The following is a 15,490-nucleotide window of genomic DNA, read 5'->3' on the forward strand; positions in this document are numbered from 1 at the left end:
TATTTTATATAACGAATAAAATCCTAAAAAAATACCTAATAAAATATTGCGTTTTTAATACGGTAGGGATTACAGGAAAATATTTTAACGATATTTGTCGATAATAGGGAAAAAAAGGCGTGGCGACGTTTTATCGACAAACGACCAAATTTTGGTTTGGTTATATAATTAAATATGGCGTAAAAAAATTAACCAAAAAAAAACCAGAACAGGGATTAAAAAAATACGGATTATTTAAAGGCCAAAGGGATTTGGCCAAAGGAAAAAAAACCTAATATTATAACCAGATAATTGGGCCGGTATTAGGGAGGCCAGGTGGGTTATACCCTTTTTAATAATATCCGCCCAAAAAAATTACCGACCGGCAAAAAAATAATTATATAAAAAGAAATTACGTAATTTTACGTAATTGCCAAAAAAATAATTTTAATAATTATTAAGGGATTATAACAAATTAAAGGAAATAATTTCTGCGATTTATAATAAATTAGGAAAAATTATATTTGGAATATAATTTATATAAGGTACGTTTATTATTATATAAATAAATTCCATTTTAGGATTGTTTAGCAGCAATTAAATTTTAATTAACTTTAATATTTATTTGAGAACGATTATAATTTCACCCCCAGTTATTAAGAACCCCAGTTACCCAATTAGACGTTCAGTTGTTTTAACCCACTGTATTTTACTATAAAAACAGGTTACCCGATACCTTGATCGTAACAAATTGGGTAATTAAAAATAGTAAGTTGGAAATATATAGTTATTATATAACCGTTTAAATATTTGGAAAAGGCAGTTTTTTTAACGTTTTGCAAATAAATATTTGTAACGCAATTTGCGGCTTTAATTTGCTTCCGAATTTCAACTTTTTGCTGGAATTGTAATATTTCCAATTATAAATAAATAATTTATAAATTATTTTGCTGGTTAACTTGGTCAGGAATTCGCAGGTCCACGGTTATGTCGAAAATTTAAAAACCCCCTTTTATGAGGCCCCACGATGCATAGCCCCCAAGTAGATGGGAGTACACTCGCGGCGCCATCCATGGCCGCGACCTTGAGTGATCCCCAATCATCAAGCATGCTACAAGCCGCACATTTTTGAGCCTTGAGCCTTGAGGCAAGTTGTCTCCCATTACCTGAAGGCAACACGCTTTTTGAAGATTATCGAAAGATCAGATTGCATTGCAGTATTCCGTTGGCTAACTTGTAGCAAATTTGTTAGGTTCCCAAAGGAAAGAAAACTACCTAGCTCCCTACACAACAGAGTTCGAAAAGATTTCCCCACAATCCTGCTGCGGCCTCAATCCTGGAAAATTCGAGAATCTTACTTCCTAACACACGAGTTCGACCGAATGAGGACATTACATCTACCCTCTTCGCTACATACACACCGTACTCCTTCCAAACTTGCATTTTGAGCCTCTTCTTGCTAGAACAATCTTGAGTCAACATGGACTGACCCTTTCATCCATCTTCACAGGCCCCCTGATTCATCAATAACGAGCCGTCGTACCCGGCGTCCTCGGCGTCCGAAGCTCTCCTGCCAAGATCTCCGACAGTCATTTGACGTCAGCCACAGAATTACGATGCACCCGCCACTCTTTATTGTTCCGAGTTGTCAAGCTCTCACGTCCGTCACCAACCATTCTCCTTTCCGCGTGGTCATACCTTGAGATACATTCCGCTTGGACTCGGGCATTACGTAGAGCTGTTCATGGTCAAAAACATGCGTAGTTTGCCTCCTCAAGTTACCTAATTTGACTTCCAACACACATAGTGGTTCTTTGTCCCTGCTTCGTGCCCGAACACAAACATGCCTAAGCAGCCGCGTGCTTCAGTCTCGACTAGGGTTCGCCCGTAGTAGCGCTCATGTCAAGAATTAGTATGTCTAGAGACGAGAAGATCACATGCGACCAAAAGGGTTTCCCATACCAAGCTTCCTGGCAATTCTTGCAAAGTTCAATACGTAGGTGCACTTGGTTCTCGGAGCAACATGGTTAGTGTTCAAGTGGTCAATGAGCTTCACGTGTTTATTTTCATCAACAGAAACATAGTTTGCCACCAAGTGACTCAGGGGACAACATCCCGGCAGAGCCCAATAGGCTTTGGTTCTTGACGCGTTGATGTCAACTTTTTCCAAGACAGCCCAGACTCTCCGGCACATGTGAAAATCCCCCATGACTATAGAGTATGCAGAATGTAGCCCAATTTGGTTGTTTTGGTGGAAGGCAGGATTACGGAGGCGACTTTTGCCTCATGAGTAAATTGGAAACAAGTCCGTCAGCTGCAGCAGTGAAGTCCAAGCACGCACCCCGTATGCATCGTGAAAGCTTCCATTATAAAGGCAAGCTGTAGTATAGGTAACCAGATTGCTACAGTCATTCTAGAAACATCATAAACATCGCTAAACGTTAAATGACGGGCTTTATATTCGGCGTCCCCCCCCCCCCCCCCTCCCCAGGAGATTTCTTGATCTTCTGTTCTCCCTTCTTCCCCATGCTTCATCTCGATCCCGGTCTATCTCCATACTGCTCAGTATTCCAAATTCACTGCTGCTACATCACATTGCCTTGCTGGCCTCCTACTGTTTCCTGACATCTTGTCATTCATCAGCTGGCCATATTTGACGTCCCAATCAAAATAACTCCAACTGGCATAACTCCAGCCAGAGTCATCTCCGCCGACGACATAACACTACATACACCAACAACATCAGCAGCGGCAGCACCAGCAGTAGCCACAATGGCTTCAATCACCAAGCTCACGAGGGTCATTGCTCGCAAGGCCATGAGCCTCATAAAAAAGAAGAAGACCGGCAACGAGGAATCAGCATTCAAGCCAAAGATCGCCGTGCGATGGCTCGCCGAGGAGCCGGACCAATTTCTTGGTCCGTTCTGCGGTTGAGGCGCTGTTCTCCTGCCACACAAGACATCTTGGAGCGAGACTCCGCTGAAAGACTTGTAGAGAAAAAAACATCACGAGAGCAAGTGAGTACTGGATTCACTCTTTGGGCGTATTTGCATCAAGCTGACTTTGGTAGTAATTGTTGTGCAAAGCCCTGTCTAATTACAACATTCAGGAGAGTGTGGTTCTCTGGCTATAGGAGGGATGAAGCGGCTTTTTGGCTCAATCGAGGAAAACTGGGGATCTAGACATCGAAGACATGGGCGGACGACACATATACACTGGAGGCTGGCCTCAGATGGAAGGAAAGCAGTTGGATTTCTTGCTTCCCCGTTACCCGCTATTGACAAACGCCCCGGCGGCTGCTCATCTCTACCCTGGAGGACAGAAAGTATGACACTCGCAGAGATTTGGAGCCCGGAAGCCCACAAACATTCTCAAGGCCAACACAGCAGAAGCCTGGCGGCTCTAATTAATAATAGATGGAAAAGATACCCCATTCGAACCCCAAATGGCACTCCGCAGGTCCCTCCCTGTTCCGTAGTGAACGTCTCTTTGAGTGCTGTAGTCAAGACGTCATCTATGACGGCGGGCTACTTCCACCAGCCGCCATCTGCCACTGTCGCCATGTGCGCATCCTGAGCCCGAAGTGACCTTGAAGCCAGAGGCACTGCCCCAGGGAGGGCAGCAGCTTTGCGGTGCTCCCAGGCCGATGATTCTCCGGGATAAGTGCACCTGTATCCGGTGTCCAGCCACTGAGAGGAGGCCTAGAAAGAGGTGCATGCCGCTTCAGGCTTAGTCTCTTCGTCCCCGTTTGCTCTTTGGACCACGTTCCTTCCGTTTTTATTGTATCCAAGCCGTACAGAATCTGCCCAAGCTCCCCACCCGCCCCGCAGAGCATTACCAAAGTAGTTCTTCTATCGAGGTTGCGGTAGTATTTTATCTCGTCGCGCATCTCCTGCTTCCTGTACCAAGATCACCACCTTCCAACCTTCCGTATCTACCAACTCGATTCACCAAAACTCTAACCGTTCACAACGCAGCGCGTTCGCGAGTCTCGCAAGCATCTATTATCAGAATCTCTCAATCTCTTCCATCAATATCTCTTACTAGCCACTTCAACTATTTGACTTCGAAGCCCATCACCAACGCCTCACTTTACCGCATCGAATTGATCAAGATGCCTGGACTCGTTCCCTCCTACACCGTCCCCCCGAGCATGATTCCTCCTACCATCAGAACCCCCGTCACTGAGGAGGAGAAACAGAAGGAGTCGGAAAAGCAGGGCGGTCGCGTCATCAGCCGCGTCCTCTACTTCCTCGCCGGTCTTGGAGGTCTGGTGTTCATCGTCGCCTTTGATCTCGTCAGCTCTCAGGACGAGCTCCACCGCACCCGCCTCATTCTGCAGACCACCAGCCCTTCCCTTGTCGTCTACTTCCTCTGCCTCGTCATCTATGGTGCTTACCGGCCCGCCGACGGCAACTACATCACCCGCGTCGCGACCATCAACCAGACCGTCCCCGTCGCCTGCCTCATGCTGGACCTCGCCTGGATCTGGACCTTTATGTTCAACGACGTGCGCTTCGTGCTGGCCACCACCTTCTTCCTCGTCGTGCCCTGGCTCGCCGCCGCCTTTGCCAGGCTGCTCGACGCCGAGACCGTCGCTCCCTGGCGCCCGACCACCGACCTGCGCATCAAGATTGGCGACGAGGTCATGACGATGAACCTTCCCGTCGAGACCGCCGGCAAGATGCAAGAGGCGTTCCGCGTCAAGGCCGAGGCCGATCGCCGCGCTGGAATGGCTCGTCGCGCAAACACGTGCGCCATCCAACCCACTCCTGCCCACTACAGCAGCGACATGCGCTGGCCCTACAACAATGATAACTACTCCTACAACGGCTACAGCTGGTGAGTCGCTCTACCCTTTTTGGGCACCTTTCTACGGAGCTTCAACCCGTGAATGGCTGCACAAAAGGGTCGTCAAAAGAAGTACGGAACCTCGTCAACGATGAGGATCTGTACTCACTGCGACTCGAGTCAAGTCTGTCTTTTTTTTTAGGTTTCTATCAGCTGTCTTTTTTTTCTTTGTTCAAGATACCACAGAAATTCGAAAGCAGCAGGAGCTGCCGCAAGCAGTCAGTTCCTTGCAGAGATGTCTGCCACGATTTTCTACACTTTGTTTGTATCAAGAAGCCTCTCCACTCTGGCTGCACTGTTTCAGCAGCAATACCATATTCACAAGACCCCACGGAAGGGCGGCAATTTAGGATCTGATATCGATCCATCATGTAACCATATGTTTGAAGTTGCCATTTCATTTGCTCTTTTTTTTCCACTACAAGATCACATGCAAGATGGCATGACGAGTTACGAAATTACGAACTTGCGACAATTATTGAAGCTCATCGGTACGCGGATCTGTCGCGACTGATATGGGTCTTTTTCTTTTGTTTGGGGGTTTCTTTCCTTTTTTCTTCTGTCAACTTGACCAGGTCGATCGCTGTAGTAAGCGCGAGAATCATCAAGGTTCATCGGCAACTACGACTGCTGCGATCTGGGAATCGTTGCCCGTTGAAGACTTTGTTTCTTAGCATGCAGCTCCATGCTCCATTCAATTCTTCGACCTTTATCAGCTTCACCTCCAGCTTGGTTTTCTTTTCGGGGAAAGATTTGCGTCTGCAACGGCGGGGAGGCTAGTACCTGGAGGCCATTTGAGGGGGGAGTTGGTTCACCAAGGGGACATCATTTTTCGTCAGGGTTTCTTTCAGGGACATGTTCTTCAATGGCAAAGCAAGCATGTACTAGGTCAAGGTGGGACTTGGTTCCTGCCTCACAAAGTTACAATGTTGACATGCGCCCATTTGCCCTCTCCAGCACCCAACATACATGTGACATGCTGCAACTCATCCACTTACTCAGGATGGACCTGTTAATGACCAGCTGTTGACGGGCATATATGCACTGAGATTGAGGTTTGAGACTTGAGAGGAAAGGTTGCCCATCATTGGGATGCAGATCAAATCCCAACAACACGGCTGGTCACAAACAAGCCACCGTTGAAGTGGAGACTTCCATTTCTCTCCAAGTTGCGAGCATCGCTCTTCTATCCATTCCGCAGCTCCAAACACCGGCAAATCCAGACCGATCTCCTCCTTGCGCCGTCGGTACTTAACCTTGACCTCTGGATTGACCAAAGCATCGAGGCCCGCATCAATGGTGAAGGGAACAGTTGCGTTTTCAGATGTTTTCCAGTCGTGTTTGAGAAGCAGGTAGCAAAGCGCAACTGGCTTGACCTCGTGGGCGACGAAAAAGCGGCCTGGGCAGGCGTATTCGCCGTAGCCAAAGGGCAGGTGGTCGGCCGTGGCCGACACGAGCTGCGAGATGCTTTCACCGCTGGGCTTTTTGCGGGCCTCAAAGACCCAGTAGGGGTCGAATTCCCAGGGGGTTTTCGAGCCAGGTCAGGTCACAAACCCTGCTGGCGTCGGCACTGGCGATCTCGCTCTTGCGCAACACGTAGCAGCCTCGGTCTCGACCCGTTCGATGACGTCGTTGTACACGGGCGGCTCCAAGCCCCTTGGACTCGCACTCGGCCCGCTCCCGGCGCCGGCGCTGCACGACAGGCTCCGCGATGCTGCATGCGCGCGTGTACAGGGCATTTTGCGTCGGGTGTCAATCCCAAACGTGTTTGCAACAAAACACCACCTACGCCTGCTGGTAAGCGGCCTCGTACTCTTTCCAAAAGGTCCAAGAGCTTGCCCTGCATGTCTACGTAGTTTGTTCAGTCCCAGTCTCATAAAATTACTTTGTCTATTTTGTCACCGAAGCTGTACCTTTTACTTCTGCCATTGAGGGTATACCCATCTCCCCCCCGAATGTGCCCGTGTGGTCATAGTGAAAAGGTATTCGAATTTTCCCTCTACCTACACTTGAATTGATAACCCTCACGTGGTACTTCCCTTGTAATTTGTCCCAGTCATAGCCGGATTGCGGTACTGTCAATTCGTTCAAACACACAAGGCAATCCTCGACGACGCATACATTCAAGGGGGAATATCTGGAGTTAAACAGGGGGATTTGGCAAGACAACGACAGTTTTTTTGCAATGCTTCCACCCCGCAGCATAAAGGTAGGTACTTCGTAAGAAAGCCTCAATTGAAAGTGCACTAAAACTATCAACTATGCACATAGAAGTAGCTTAAAACAGCGTTTGTGGTACTGTCATGGGCTGGCGGCGTGCCTGGACTCGACCGCCCGCCAGAGGGACAGAGATGTGCAAGGCGGCGTAGACGAGCAAAACGCGCCATACATATTGACAGACCCATGCGATCGCGCAGGTACTTTCAGACAGCTAGGTACTGTAGATGGGAGTACCATTTTTTGTTATGATTTTTGATAGACTGCAGCGATTGCCCGTCAACATTCCGAGCTTCATGCGGCGCCTCATATTTTCTCGAGGAATCCAATGTTAAGGTACCTAAAGGTACCAGTTTACTCGAATACTCATTTTTGCAGTGATGCAGACAATCTGTTGGGCTACATAAAACACATAAAAAGTCAGCGAGTTGCATGGCATAGCGCGGCTGCGCTGTATCATTTAACCCGCCAGCAGTTGAAACGCAGAACTGCGACCGTAAATGTGTAGGTAGGTAGGTACCTACCGAGGTACCTAGGTAGCTTCCAGTTGACAAAGCCTACCCGACAGGTCCTTTGTCACTCGCGGTACCCTTCTTGTCATCCAAAAACTACAGTCAATACCATGCCCAAGAGAGATTTATTCGCCGAGGCCATCTAGGACTCGAAAGCGTGGTTGTTACACGCGAGGAATCGCGATTTTGTCGCGTGAGGATATGCAAGTATTCCATGTCGCATGGCGATTTCTCTCGACCAACCGCAGGAATAACGGTGGCCACGTGCAGGCCGACCTAGGGCAACCGGCGGTTGCATATGTAGCCTGCACTGCGCTTGGCTCAACCCAAGTGCGTGAGGCACTGCCGGTATCCGATCCACCGGAAGCCTAGAGTCTAGAAGGTGTCAATCGGGCGTGGCTAGACTTCTCTGCTCTCCATTGCGGGGTTAGAGTTTTGGGTCAGTGTGACTTCGGGCTCGAATCAGTACGGATGATCGACGTGGTTGACCGCCACAGCTTATCAACGGCTTGGATAATGCTCAACGAGAGATTACCACTAGAGCGCAAGGAAAGAATTAAAAGAAGGAAAAAAAAAAAATCTTCCCCAGGAAGGCATGTCGGATATACGACGTCGCTGCGGCTGAAGCGGTCGCGCTTGCGACTGAGGATCTGGGTGCTTACGAAGTACCTTTGCAAAAAAAGTTTTCAGACAGCGAAACCCTTGCTGGGAGAATTTTATCAGGGGTGTGCCGACGATCCGAAGGGTGATATCGTATATGGGGAGGTGATTTTTTACCACACACGTGGAAAAGGAACCAAACGACCCACCCTTGAGAATTTCCATTCCCAATTGCGCGCGTCCTGCGCTGGGTTGTCTTGAAGCCCGTCAATTGACGGCAGCCCTAATGCAGGAACGATGCGACGAGGGGCGCTATACCTTCTCCTGGCACAAGGTAGGCTTTTTTTTGTTCGCTACTGCTTGCCTCGAATCATGATTGGAATTTGGTGTGTCTTATTTTTCTTCTTTTTTTTTTTTCGCCTTTGTTTTGCCCAACGTGGAGGATTCCCATTTCTGGCCAATTCAATCGAGGCTAGTGAAAACGGTGAACCCTGCAAGCGAGCTGTTGTTTTCCCAAGAATGTGGTTTGCTCCTGTCAGCATCTTTTCGCCTAAGCGTATTTGGGCAGAGTGACCCACATTTGCCCGCCCTCCAGGCTCCCGTCAAAGTTCAGACACGGGCTGACGTGGGAACGAGCCATTTTCCAATCCACCACCACCTCTTCTCAAGATGCACTTTTAGTGGACTTTTGTTATTTGTGGGTCGCTGCGTGCCAGGGGGGAAGAAGCAAACGACATCTTGGACAACGGGGACGTGTACCGGTAAAGAAGTAAGGAAGCCGCGGCTTGGGAAGGAAGAAGTAAGTCAGGACGCGGGGCAACAATAAAGTAAAGTCTCTGCCTCCCAATGGAAGCTTGCAAGCTACGTACAGAGCACAGAGGAGGGTGCGCCATCAAAACCCAAGTGTCTGCCAAGCTGCTTCACCCATAGGAGGCTTTGCTTTTCACCCTTGGTACGCACGTCGTACCCTATTCCCCAGCTGCTCATTGGCAGACGTACCACCGGAGAAGGGACATGCAGCCGGTGAGAACATGTGGATGGCAAGTGGGTACGGAGACATGCTATGGGCGAACAGTGATAGTACGGAGTACCAAGAACTCCAGACTCTAGGCTAGTACTTCATAGGTGGCTTTTGCTGACGCCAAGGATGGATACATGCATCGTAGATGAGGAAAGAGGTCGGCATGTTTCCTGAAAAAGGATTGATTGTACGATGCGAGAATTTGAGACATGCCTTGATGCCTCTTTTTTTGCCCTCGTTGATCGGTATTCTCGCAGAATCCCTCTTTTGTGCTAGGTCTAATATTTTCGAGGTCGTGCAAATCACCTGCAGTTATACCGATATCCAGCTGCCATGTCGCGCCTGTCTTCAGCCATGTTTTTTTTTTCTTCTGAAAATCAACGACATCATCGTCAACGCTTGGTATCAGCAAAAACCAAGATGCCGCTGTGTGATTGGACTTTTGTATTGAACCTTTGTAAGACACCATGTGGCGAAGCGAAATAGTCACCCCTACCTTGCTTACCTGCCTTGCCTGCCTAGCTAGGGAAAAGGTGATCAGGGTCGATTCAAGAAAAAGTCAAACGTCTTGAAGAATATTTAGTTTTCTCATCCATTTTAGCAAAGAAATGACTCGGTTTCGCCTTATTTTGGACAATTTTGTCAACGTCAAAACTTAAGCCGAAGGCACTACCCTGAAATAACCTTTGACATTTTTCATCAAGCCTTGCAGGTACGGTACAGAAAGGAATTTGGCCCATCGATGACAACCGTCCCTTCTGTCCTCTTCCACCCCACACCTCTGTACCTTTTTGATTGAGCTTATAGGGCCAGACCCTGGCCCTGAGCTTCTATTCTTTTTTTTTTTTTTTTTTTTTTTTTCCCTTTGGTTGATTGGGAATGCATTCTCGGTAAGGGTGTGCCGCCGCTCTGCCACATTGAAGCCTTGGCAAGCTTACAGTGGATTGGTTGTCTACGGCCTCCCTCCCGTGTGTTCTTCCATGACCCCTAGGTGATCTCCGCCACTGACAGCTTGTATACCCGTCTTACTTTATTTTTTTTCCTTCTTGCCCTTTTTTCCCCAATCCATCTTCCACACTCTTTTCCTTTCTAGGTTCCTAGCGTTTCTCTTATTAGCAGACCTTTGCCCATTTTCATCCAAAAAGGTACCTACCTAATCTACCCCGGTGAGAGGCAGTCATCAGCAATCCTATCACCGCAGCAAAGTCATGGGACAGTACGCCGCTCCTTCTTGGGTCAATCGGGCCGCCCGCGACTACTTTGGTGGCGGCGGCCGGCATCTGCTCCTTCTCTTGATTCCTGTGACGCTTTTCTTTTTTGGCGTCAACTTCCTCCCCAAGTACACATACAACGACCCTACGTCGGCCTTCTTCAGCCCCATACACGCCTACGGCCGCAAGTATAGCAATGTCCGCCTGGCGGAGAGCAAGGAGTTTATCAAGAGCTACAATGCGACCGGCGCGCCCGATTTCCGTCGCGAGTTCCCCGTCACCCCGGCCAACCCCCCGCCCTTTCTGTGCGCCACCGCCACAACCGTGGTCCGTCCCAGCGGCGCCATCTACTTCCCCGAGACCATTGGCAGCCTGCTGAGTGGCTTGAGCCAAAAGGAGCGCGACCAGATCTACCTGATGCCGCTCTTTGGACACACCAACCAGTCGGAGCATCCCGTCTTTGGCCAGCCGTGGGTGGGCAGGGTCACGGACCGGATTCTGTCGTACGCCGACTCGGAGATGGACAGCAAGGACAGGGCGCACGTCGCCGAGCTGGAGGCCGAGTACAAGAAGACCGGCATCCCGGACAGGGAGAAGATGATGTTCGACTACAGCTACGCCATCAAGGCGTGCGCCGCGACCAAGGCCCCGTATATCCTGTACTTTGAGGACGACGTCGCCTTTGCGGATGGCTGGTTTCACAGGACCAAGAGGGCGCTTTTTGAGGCCGAGCAAAAGACCAAAAACGACAAGCGAGGCTGTAAGTTGAACTGATCCCTCGAGCCACAGTCATTGTTTTGCGACGATGCTAACATGTTCGGATAGTCTTCTACCTTCGACTCTTTTACATCTCCAAGAAGGAATGGCCCGAACAGTTCAAACTCAGCTACTTCCGGACCTCGGCGGTTCTCCTCGTCATCTTTCTCCTCATCTGGCGCTTCAGCAGGCCGACGTTTGCGCAGTCGCTGCGACAAAGGAGCGCCAACAAGGGCGGCCTGATTGCCGCCACGGTCCTGACCACCTACGTGGTGTACACGTGGCTCTACTTCAGCGCGGGCGTCGAGCTCGCCCACGGGCCCGAGAGGGGCGTCTTCCCGATGAACTCGTGCTGCGCGCAGGCGACCATCTTCCCCAACAAGATGGTGGAGCCGCTGACCGACTGGTACCGCGAGAGGAGGATCGGGTTCGTCGACGAGCTGGCCGAGAAGGTGGCCAACGAGAAGCCCGACGTGTTCGGCCCCAGGTTCTACGTCAAGCCGGCCCTGGTCCAGCACGTGGGCAGCAAGTCGTCAAAGGGCGACAACTGGGGCAGCGACAAGCCCGGCCAGATGGCCGAGGCCGAGAGGGTTTGGAACTTTGGCTTCGAAGCCTGGAGCCAAAAGAGGCTGGCGGAGGATCACAAGAACGCCGTCGCGGCGAGTGCGGGCCTGCAGAGGCGCGGCGCGGTAATTGGTCGAGTGGCGTGAGGTTTTGGGATGCGAAAGCGTGGTTGCCGCTGCCCTCCGCCGCCGCACGAGTCCGGGACACACAATCGGCGGTTGAGTCGCCACTTTGCGACTCTTGTCGGAAGCCTTGACAATACAGGCTGACAGGGGCCATACATGTCACTGGCATGTTGCCTCGACTCTCGAAACGGGCCAGACCCTTTAGTCCAGGTTGAAGGTCTTGATAAAGAACTTGGACGACTGGGTAAAGCAGGCGGGCGGGTTTAAAAACAGGCTTTCCAGTTGCCGTTGTGAGAAGACATTGTGATGTGGCCGAGACCGAGCCCTAGCATATACACAAGGGCAGTTGCGTCCGCTGACATTACCATGGGGTGATTGGATACACACCAGGAACATACCAGCTATGATGAGACATTTTCACCATGTATTTATTTATACAATATATTAATAGAATTTGATACCACAAATCAGGTAACAACTGATCTTCGGCCCGTGACTCAGAGGAATAAGTTCTCTGCGTCTGCCATCGAGGATGTGTCAATGATGGGAATAGCAGCCGAGCAATTAGCATGCTTAACAATCGCTAGTTGTTCCTTTATCTTGACGGGAGCAAACTGCGGTAAGCGACTCGTACGTATCACCACTGTTGCAGGGAACAAACACTCAGGGGATTGCGCGGCTGGCCTGACCGGGATCTTGACATCTTGTCAGCATCTGTGTTTACGATGTCAACATCCACGAGAACATGGGACAGGGGAATTCCGATTCAGAAGTCAGGTATTGTCATTGCTTGCAAAGAAACAGAGAAAAAAAAAGAGTAGTAAAAACCGAACGCTCCGTTGTGTCCCATTACCAGCAAGGGGCTCCAAAAGTTCCAAGTCCCATCTGTGTGAGGAGAACCAACCCAGCATCCGAAAGTAGAAGAGCAGGAGTAGAATCCAGCCCGCCACTTTTGAATTGGTATCACTCGGGCCGGCCAAGCGACCGATCACCGGCCTCATCCCGGAGCGCCACCGATCGCCCTACCAGCCCCATCCGCGTCCTCCATTGTCCCCCGGTGTCCCACCCGTTCTCTACCCGCTTCAAGCCTGGCTACCCTCTCCACTCAACAACCAAACCTCCTCTTCCCCGCGCCCGCGGCTTGATCAAAGGGGGACCATCCCATTCATTCCCCGCTTCCATGTCCCAGTCGTTACGCCCGTTGCTTTCCTTTAGTGGGGCCCGATTTCTTTTTTTCTCTTCGGGTTGCTTATATCGGGTTGGCGATGAGGTAGACCATGACGACGGGCCAGGCGGTGCTGAGGATGAAGGCGAGCAGGACGGAGCCGGCGCCCGTCTCCCTGGAGCGATCCCAGCGGGCGAGCAGGGCGAGCGCCCACCAGATCATGGCGATGCCGTAGACGGAACCGAGCCAGATGAAGCCAAAGATCCTGGCGTTGAGGGCATCCTCGGGGCTGATGGCTCCCTTGATGGCCGGGGCCTTGGGCTCCGTCCACACGAGGTCGTTGAGGAATCCGAACTGACCCATTTTGGCGGTTTTGTGTTGGTGATTCGACAAGAGACGGCGTTCGTCAAAAGAGTTCGGTCCGAACGCGTGTCGGTTCAGACGATATTGGAATAACGGGCGGCTTCAACTGGGTCGTCCGAAAAGCTTGCAGCTAAGGTTTTTTTTTTCTTTGTCTGTTCTTCGAGTTTGGCGTAATGACAATTAAATCGCTTTATTCCGAAGGGTTAAAAAAAAAGGGCAAGTATACGTCGTTTGCTTCGTTTGGGGTTTGTCGGTTGACCAGCAAGACTGAGTATTGGCAAGCGAACGTATAGAAAAAAAAAATAAAACCCGATAAAAGGAAACAATAAAATAGAATAAAAAGACGGTAAAAAAGATCAATCCGCAGGACCGAAATGGAGAGAAGTGAATAGTGGTGTGGGATGGTGTGGGAGGGAAAGAAAATGAAACGAACAAATAAGAAGAGAAGAAAAAGAAAAGAGAGAGGGAAAAAGGGCCCAAAAGATGGGGAAATGTGATTACGGGATGCAGAATCCCATCCCTTTGCCATTCGAGCCCTTGGGTTTACCGGTTCCATGGGCAAAACAAAGAACAGAGACGCAAGCTGGGGCCCGTGCTGCTCTCCTCACACACTGGCTGGTCGCATGTCCTGACGATCTGACACTGGGCGACAGGGGCGCGGAGACTCCAAAGGGGGGTCCTCTGCTTCTTTTGGTGATGCCTTTTTTAGTGGTCCCCCCCGACGTCAACGGTCTCAGGGGAGAGGGGGGACCAAGCTGTCCAATTAGGAGACGGGTGACAGCGCGAAGCGGGGTATGTGAGACGAGTCTAGCGTCTGTGATTCGTCGAGTCGGGCGGCTGGGGGTCCTACTTTTTTTTTTTCTTCACCACGTTATTTTGGAAAACGGCCCAGGTGCAAAGGTGGTGTCTGCCCATTCATCAGCCCACTAATATCTCGTTTTACGGTTTGCCGTTGTGCCGTGGATCAGGGAGTGGATGGGTGACGACGGCGGTCTTTTTTGCATTTTGACAACAATCGCAGGTTCCGGACATTTGTTTTTCTTCTCTCGCTTATTCTATTGACTGCCGTCGCTTGACAAAAACTCAATTCACTCAGGCTACGAGCCCAAAAAGTATCACAATTTAACGTCGCAAGGATTCCTTCCACTAACAACGGGCCACCGGCATCTTGGGTTGCTTGAGTACTGTATCTACAAAGTAGCAGCAGGATAAGAGCCAGTTGAATACATCCCTGTCAAGGGGGCCCAACCCTCCACCTGATTCGGCACCCCCTGGTCAAATATTCACCTCGCTTGACGGGAAACATACGATCCGTACCTGGGTACCCAGCTGGAATCCCTTGTTCTTCTTCCAACTCAATCCCGAATAAACTCATCCGTCACTGTCTTGGAGGGTTGACGCCTCGTTCGTCCGTTGATTTTTCTTCTTCTTGTTCCCTCCCTTTCACCGTCTCAATTGCCGCCCGATGCAGGTCCAGCAACCATGGGGTTCTTTGCATCTGATTTTTTTTGGACTTGTCTCGGGGGACCATCGAGTTTAGGCTATCGCTTGGCTCGCCTGCATATTGACTCGATTGTACGATGCAATCAATCTGCAGTGAAACAAATCCGCTGGATCACCCGTCAATGGCGTCACGTGGATTCGAGCGTCGTTTCCAGCAACTCCGTAATTAGCCGTTGCTGCTTTGTAGAATTTCGCAGCCCCAGACCCTCTTCCAAAGTGCCAGTGCATTTGTTTCTCGTATGTCGCGTTTTAAAACGTAAAACTTGCTTCGTTGATGGCTTGCCCGACTGTGTCGATCACTACAGATCCCAACCCGGCGCAGTGAACCGAAATCTCGAGGGCTTTACATTACGGTTTACCTCTCCGTGCTTGCCTCCTTGAGTGTACAGTCCGCTTGTCAGAGCTTCAATCTGCTAGTACTTGATCAACCAGTCATGATTCGCACCCACAGACCGTTGAATGCAGTGCAGAAAACTCTCTTTCCCCAATGATCGCTGGCCCTCGACGGTGGTTTTGCCGCAGACGTGATGACTGAAACTTGTCCATTTTCAAGCATTAGTGACAAAATGTGGGGTGGCAGACGACGCATCTCCGGCGGTTGGCACGATGGGGGGTTTTTTTTT

At 50.2% G+C, this 15,490-nt stretch overlaps 5 protein-coding genes across 5 annotated transcripts; 2 read left to right on the forward strand and 3 right to left on the reverse strand.

Annotated features, from left to right (window-relative positions):
- Nucleotides 1-942: 942 nt before the first annotated feature.
- Nucleotides 943-1,572, reverse strand: MGG_14982 (uncharacterized protein; the record flags this gene model as incomplete). The annotated part of the gene is made up of 3 exons (XM_016990550.1): nt 943-1,159; nt 1,397-1,438; nt 1,523-1,572. The coding sequence occupies 3 exons, from the start codon at nt 1,570-1,572 to the stop codon at nt 943-945; spliced, it is 309 nt and encodes a 102-aa protein (XP_016845939.1).
- A 2,521-nt stretch (nt 1,573-4,093) lies between these two features.
- Nucleotides 4,094-4,825, forward strand: MGG_09168 (uncharacterized protein; the record flags this gene model as incomplete). Its single annotated transcript, XM_016990473.1, has 1 exon — nt 4,094-4,825. One exon carries the CDS (start codon nt 4,094-4,096, stop codon nt 4,823-4,825), a length of 732 nt encoding a protein of 243 aa, XP_016845940.1.
- Nucleotides 4,826-5,824: 999 nt separating this feature from the next.
- On the reverse strand, nt 5,825-6,569 carry MGG_14983 (uncharacterized protein; the record flags this gene model as incomplete). Its single annotated transcript, XM_016990551.1, has 3 exons — nt 5,825-5,839; nt 5,961-6,306; nt 6,385-6,569. The coding sequence occupies 3 exons, from the start codon at nt 6,567-6,569 to the stop codon at nt 5,825-5,827; spliced, it is 546 nt and encodes a 181-aa protein (XP_016845941.1).
- A 3,095-nt stretch (nt 6,570-9,664) lies between these two features.
- Nucleotides 9,665-12,325, forward strand: MGG_09167 (uncharacterized protein). Its single transcript, XM_016990472.1, has 2 exons — nt 9,665-11,151; nt 11,217-12,325. Exons 1-2 carry the CDS (start codon nt 10,389-10,391, stop codon nt 11,855-11,857), a joined length of 1,404 nt encoding a protein of 467 aa, XP_016845942.1. The 5' UTR covers nt 9,665-10,388; the 3' UTR covers nt 11,858-12,325.
- A 220-nt stretch (nt 12,326-12,545) lies between these two features.
- Nucleotides 12,546-13,839, reverse strand: MGG_18099 (uncharacterized protein). Its single transcript, XM_016990559.1, has one exon. The coding sequence runs from the start codon at nt 13,362-13,364 to the stop codon at nt 13,086-13,088; it is 279 nt and encodes a 92-aa protein (XP_016845943.1). The 5' UTR covers nt 13,365-13,839; the 3' UTR covers nt 12,546-13,085.
- Between the last annotated feature and the right edge of the window lie 1,651 nt (nt 13,840-15,490).

The sequence above is a fragment of the Pyricularia oryzae genome, assembly GCF_000002495.2.
Source record: "Pyricularia oryzae 70-15 unplaced genomic scaffold supercont8.8_1, whole genome shotgun sequence".
Classification (NCBI taxonomy): domain Eukaryota; kingdom Fungi; phylum Ascomycota; class Sordariomycetes; order Magnaporthales; family Pyriculariaceae; genus Pyricularia; species Pyricularia oryzae.

Excerpts from the sequence above, each read along its gene's own strand:
- MGG_09167 (XM_016990472.1), top strand. The coding sequence starts at position 10,389 with ATGGGACAGTACGCCGCTCCTTCTTGGGTCAATCGGGCCGCCCGCGAC. Across the intron at positions 11,152-11,216 it reads CAAAAACGACAAGCGAGGCT|TCTTCTACCTTCGACTCTTT; the intron begins GTAAGTTGAACT and ends ATGTTCGGATAG.
- MGG_18099 (XM_016990559.1), bottom strand. The coding sequence starts at position 13,364 with ATGGGTCAGTTCGGATTCCTCAACGACCTCGTGTGGACGGAGCCCAAG.